The sequence below is a fragment of the Nicotiana tomentosiformis genome, chromosome 11 (genome assembly GCF_000390325.3).
Source record: "Nicotiana tomentosiformis chromosome 11, ASM39032v3, whole genome shotgun sequence".
Classification (NCBI taxonomy): Eukaryota; Viridiplantae; Streptophyta; class Magnoliopsida; order Solanales; family Solanaceae; genus Nicotiana; species Nicotiana tomentosiformis.
In genome coordinates, this window is record NC_090822.1 from 74571977 (window position 1) to 74578459 (window position 6483).

General features: G+C 39.5%; 1 protein-coding gene across 1 annotated transcript; it reads right to left on the minus strand.

Moving 5' to 3' along the window:
- Positions 1-2979: 2979 nt before the first annotated feature.
- Positions 2980-5817, minus strand: LOC138901681 (uncharacterized). Its single transcript, XM_070189461.1, has 5 exons — positions 5465-5817; positions 4717-4849; positions 4356-4454; positions 4089-4262; positions 2980-3219 (listed from the first exon to the last, which is right to left on the minus strand). The coding sequence occupies exons 1-5, from the start codon at positions 5815-5817 to the stop codon at positions 2980-2982; spliced, it is 999 nt and encodes a 332-aa protein (XP_070045562.1).
- Positions 5818-6483: the final 666 nt, after the last annotated feature.

Below are 6483 nucleotides of genomic sequence, written 5' to 3' on the forward strand. Positions count from 1 at the left end.
AATAGTAAGGTATACAAAGTGTGTTAAAAGTGAGTAGTATTTTAAGTAATTTGAGATAATTTCTAATTATGTGAATAATTGGATAATTATGGATTTTTAGTGGGAGATTAATTAAGTAATTAAGCTTATTCGGTAATTAAGCATAAAATGGATAAGACTAAGTGCCCTTAACGTGGCAGCCCAAGGTTGTCTTGATCAAGCCAGGAAATGACTCTTAAGTCATGTAAGGAGGCACATTTTAAGAAGAGTTTTATGGCCTAATCATCCTAAAGTGGGGCCAACAAAAACCAACAAATTTAGAGATTTCCTTATCTCATTAAGATGCTAAGCGTTAAAGGAGCTCACAACATTTTAAGATCTCTTTACTTCACTAAAGATAGGTATCTACTTATTTTCAATTCATACAGACGTGACTACATAATGATTTGCTTCAACATTTCAACATTCTAGTAAAGAGATGTATCATAGAAAGAGAGGTATCATTCTAGTAACGTGATTTTCTTCAACATTTTATACAAAGACTACTTAATACTATAGCAACGTGGGATTTGCGATTCTAAGGGAGTATGACGCAATGTTTCTCAAGAATATCATGCGGATTGTTCCCTATTTCGATCTCGCCATTATGTGTTTCATCGTGATTTGCGTGTGTTAGAAGGATTATCAAGAGAATCGGCTCAGGTAAGTTAAGACTATCCCTCCTTTTCTTTTGATATGATCCAAGTAATGATACGTAAACATAATGCAATTCCATAAGTGGTTCTACTCTTAACAGTTAAGGATGCCTATGTTATTCATTCCTGTAAAGTTATATTCAAGTATGTCTAAGTACGTTCCTACGTCTCTATTGAAGTATTTAATAAAGATGTTAATGTTTGTAATATAGTGATATATGCATCTTTATGCATTTACCACCGTGCTACGGCCGGTTGGGCAGTCATGAAAATTCATTTACCACTGTGCTACGGCCGGTTGGGTAGACATGTATATTCATTTACCACAGAGCTATGGCCGGTCGGAAAGTCATACATTTACCACCAAGCTACGGCCGGTCGGGCAGTTACACATTTACCACCGAGCTACGGTCGGTGGGGCAGTCATGTATTTACCACCGTGCTACGGCCGTTCGGGCAGTTACCACTGATCAGCTGGGCAGTCATGCATCATACAATATGGATAATAGAAATAGTCTCAAAGATAAGCATTATTTATGTAAGTATAATAAGTATGCATATACGGTGGCACTTCATAGATTCAGGTTGATTCTTATATGTCTTTAATTAATGTTGACTTATTGTTATGTTTCATTTCTGCCTTACATACTAAGTACATTATTCGTAATGACGTCCTTTTGTTGGGGATACTGCATTCATGGATGCAGGTATAGATAATCAATTTGACGAGCCCTCATAGTATATGAGATTGGCATTCAGCGAAGGATCGGTAAGACTCCACCTCATTCGGAGTGCAGCCGAGTCTTTGAGTCATCGTGTCAGATTTTGCTACAGACTTATGGGTGGGCCGGTATCCTGTCCCATTTGATGTCAAATAATCTTAGTGGCTTTGTAGACAGAGGTTTATTTTGTACAATATGTCAGAGGCCTTGACGGCCCATATGTATTCATGTTTTAAGAAAGATGATTCATTGATACAGTGTTTTCCCACTTACAGTTGTACATTATTAGTTATGGCCATGTGGGTCCATGATAGTTACAAAAGGAATGAGTTCACCTAATTCGACCTATGTATGTTCTAGTTTTGTTCGAATGATCATGAGTTACAGAGTGGTTCGCTCGGGCCAGCACGGCACCGGGTGCCAGCTACTCCTCCCCAGGTTTGGGGCGTGACAGTATTGTCGCCTCAAGTGAGGTTTCGAACATCGCTCCTTTTCAGATTTTCAAATCAAGATACATTTAGAATCAGTCTCTTACAAACATCTTTTAGAATCATACAGATGTTTATTCTCTAAGTTAATTACTTCCATAACTTAATAATTACAAGCCTTAAAATACAGACTACTTTTAGAACTCTTTTAACCTTCAATAACTCTTTCATAATCTCACATCCCTATTAAGTCCCACATCCTTCATATATACACTCCTTTAAATATATATATCCAGTCATGCCCTAATAGTAATTAAGCATAGTATAAATAACTGGTTCCTAAAAAGTTAGTCTAGGTCCTATGGAGTTACCTCAGGTAGATTTTAAGGGGTGCCTAGCACCTTCCCCTTAGAAGAACAAGAACCCTACCCATAATCTCACTGGTGTGCAGAACTATAAGGAATATGACTTAGTAATTAAATAAGTACCTTAGTATACCTTTAAATATTAGGTGGCGATTCTCTTTCATCAACAACATTGAAATCACAAGTTGAATCCTGTCTTGACTAGTACAAAATAGGTGCAACACTCGCTACCTCAAAACTCATGAAATTTAACTTTAAAACTCATTTTCACAAATTTTCACATAACGCGCCAAAATGCGCTCGAGTCACCTCGGACCCCAACCTAACATTTGTACAAGTCCAAAATCATCATACAAACCTACCAGAAATGTCAAAACACCGATCCGAGGTCATTTACCAAGAATGTTGACCGTGGTAAACTCAAGTCTCATTTTAGGCCAAAAATCACATTTTCATCAAAATCTTACATAGAAGCTTTCAGAAAAATGACACAAACCATGCACGCAAATCGATAAAATATCAAATAAAGCTATGGTAGGTCTTGGAAAACAGAAATAACGGCTTGTACTCAAAATGATCTATTGGGTCATCACATTCTCCACCTCTATAAGAAATGTTTGTCCTCGAACGGACATCGAAAAGTACCTAGACTGGTAAAAAGGTGGGGATATCTACTCTGCATATTGGACTCGTACTCCCACGTAGCCTTCTCAATTGGCTGACCTCTCCATTGCACTTTCACAGAAAAAACTCTTAGATCTCAACTTGACAACCTGTCGGTCTAGAATAGCTACCGGTTCTCTTCCTCATATGTCAGATTTTCATCAAGTTGCATCGTGCTGAAGTCCAAAACTTGTGATCTATCCTCATGGTACTTCCGAAGCTTGGAGACGTGAAATACCGGATGTACCCCTGCTAGGATAGGAGGCAATTCAAGCCAATAAGCAACATCCATAACTTTCTCCAAGATCTCAAACGAGCAAATAAAGATTAGGCTCAACTTGCCCTTCTTCCCAAACTGCATCACGCCCTACATACGCGAAACTCAGAGAAGAACCTTCTCACCCACCATGTAAGCCACATCTCGAACCTTTCGGTCTGCATAACTCTTATGCTTGGACTGAGTTGTAGGAAGTCTCTACTGAATCACCTTAACCTTCTCCATAGCATAACGGACCAAATCGGTGCCCAATAATTTAGCCTCTCTGACTCAAACCAACCAATCGGCGAATGACATTGCCTCCCATATAAGGCCTCGTACGGAGCCATCTGGATGCTCGACTGATAGTTGTTGTTGTAGGTGAACTCTGCAAGAGCCAAGAACTGGTACCATGAACCTCCGAAATCAATAACACAGGCACGTAACATGTCCTCCAAGATCTAAATAGTGAACTCAGACTGTCTGTCCGTTAATCCATCTGATAATGAAATGTGGTACTCAGCTCGACTCACACGTCCAACGCGCTCTGCACGGCTCTCCAAAAATGTAATGTGAACTGCATGCCTCGATCATAAATGATATAAATGGGCACTCCATGTAGGCGAATAATCTCCTGGATAAAAATATGAGCTAACCCCTATGAGGAATAGGAAGTCAACACCGGAATGAAGTGTGCGTACTTAGTCAATCAGTCCACAATAACCCAGACTACATCATATTTCCTCAAGGTCCGTGGTAAGCCTACCACAAATCTACAGTGATGCACTCCCACTTTCACTCTGGTATCTCCAATCTCTATGTCAATCCACTTGGTTTCTGATGCTCGTAATTCACTTGTTGACAACTCAAACACCAAGATACATAAGAAACAATTTCTTTCTTCATCCTTTTCCACCAATATTGTTGTTTCAAGTCACGATACATCTTTGTGATACCTGGGTGAATAGAATAGATCAAACCGTGAGACTCCTCAAATATCGCCCCCTCAACCCATCAACATTTGGAACACAAATCCGGCCCTGAAGCCACATAATACCATCATCTCCAATCACAGCTTCCTTGGAACCACCTCGATACATTGTGTCTTTCAACACCAATAAGTGAGGATCATCAAACTGGCGAGCCTTGATACGCTATAACAATGAGGGCTGTGCCACAACACAAGCAAGAACCTGACTAGGCTCTGAAACATCCAATCTCATAAATCGATTAGCCAAATCCTAAACATCTATGGCTAGTGGCCTCTCCACTATTGGTAAATATGTCAAACTGCCCATGCTCTCAACCTTCCTACTCAATGCATCAGCCACTACACTGGCCTTTGCCTGATGATATAATATGGTGATATCATAGTCTTTCAACAATTCTAACCATTCGCTGCCATAAATTATGGTCTTTCTTCTTGACAGTTGCTGGAAACTCCGATGATCGGTATAGACCTCACATGGAATGTCGTAAAGATAGTGCCTCCAAATCTTCACTGCATGAACAATGGCTACCAACTCTAAGTCATGCACAGGGTAATTCTTCTCTTGAACCTTCAACTGCCAAGGCATAGGAAATCACCCTGCTGTCCTGCATTAATACCGTGCAAAGCCCAATACACAATGCATCACAATACACACTATAAGATGCCAAACCCATATGCAACTCTAACATTGGGAATGTAGTCAATGCAGTCTTGAGCTTCTGAAAGCTCATCTGACACTTGTCAGACCATCTGAAAAGAGTACCAGTCTGGGTCAATAGGGCTGAGATCGATGAAAACCCCTCCACGAACCATCGATAATAACCCGTCAAACCTAGGAAGCTCTGAATCTCTGTAGTTGAAGTAGGTCTAGGCCAGTTCTGAACTGCCTCAATCTTCTTAGGATCTAACTTATTTCCCTCAAATGATATAACATGTCCCAAAAAGGCAACCGAGTCTAATAAGAACTCACACTTTAAATACCTGGCATATAACTGACGATCCCTCGAAGTTTGAAGTACCATCCGCGGATGCTACTTATTCTCCTCTCGACTGTGGGAGTACATCAAATTATCAACAATGAAAATGATCACAAAGGAATCCAGATAGGTCTTGAACAGCCGGTTCATCAAATCCATAAAGGCAGTTGGGGCATTAGTCAGGCCAAATGACATCACCAAGAACTCACAGTGACCATACCGAGTCCGAAAAGTTGTATTAGGGACATCTGATGCCCTAATATTCAATTGATGGTAGCCAAACCTCAAATCAATATTCGAAAACACCTTGGCACCCTAAAGCTAATCAAATAAGTTATCAATCCTCGGCAAAAGATATATGTTCTTGATAGTGACTTTGTTTAGCTACCTGTAATCTATACACATCGTCATAGAGCTGTCTTTCTTCTTTACAAACAACATCGGTGCACCCCAAGGAGAGACATTAGGTCTAATGAATCCCTTATCAAGCAAATCCTCTAAATGTTCCTTCAATTCTTTCAACTCAATTGGGGCCATACGATATGGTGAGGTAGAAATGAGCTGAGTGTCCGAGATAAAGTCAATGCAGAAGTCAATATCTTTGTCAGATGGTATCCCCGATAAATTTGTAGGAAACACATCTGGGAACTCGCGCACAACTGATGCCGAATCGATATAAGGAACCTCCGCACTAGAATCACGGATATATGCAAAATATACCAGACACCCCTTCTCGACCATACGTCAAGCCTTCACATAAGAAATGACCCTGCTAGTAGGGGTGATTATCGGTCGGATCAAGCGGATATTTATGCCTAACGGTTTATCTTATCGGTTATCAATTTATAAATATAGTAATCTGCTAGCCATCCAATAAGACATCAGGAGGATTAGTATCGGATTACCGTTTATCGGACGGTTTATCAACTAAGTCAAATAGACAATAAAAAAGAAGTAGAGAACTAGAGAATTTGTCCGACTTCAGGCTTCTATCCATAGTGGATTTCAACAAATTTAGATGGACATATATTTTCTTAAAATCACTCTTAAGGATGCTGCCAAGTGCCAATGATGAAGTTGTTGTTGATCTTTTTCTAGATCATCAATCTAGGTCATTAACTTCATGATAACCCATAAAACCTGTCTAGTTGATCAAATATTTAAATATTCTCAGGAAGAAAATTTTTTGAACCTTACATGTTCTATACCAAGAGACGACTGCTCCGGACTGCTACTCCTAGTGTTGAATAGAGAAATTAGGGATTTAGGGTTTCAAATATTACTTTATATATATCGGGGTAAAAGTATAACTATAAAAATTCTTAACGGGCTAACTATTTATCCGATAAGGAAATTATGTAATCCGTCCCCAACCGTTAAGCCGTTAATTATAAAATTTGAATTTGT

Coding starts and splice junctions, on each gene's coding strand:
- LOC138901681 (XM_070189461.1), bottom strand. CDS start 5,817: ATGGTCGAGAAGGGGTGTCTGGTATATTTTGCATATATCCGTGATTCT. Junction 4,455..4,716: donor TGTGTATTGGGCTTTGCACG/GTATTAATGCAG, acceptor TTATATCATCAG/GCAAAGGCCAGTGTAGTGGC. Junction 3,220..4,088: donor GATATTTGAGGAGTCTCACG/GTTTGATCTATT, acceptor TCGCGTATGTAG/GGCGTGATGCAGTTTGGGAA.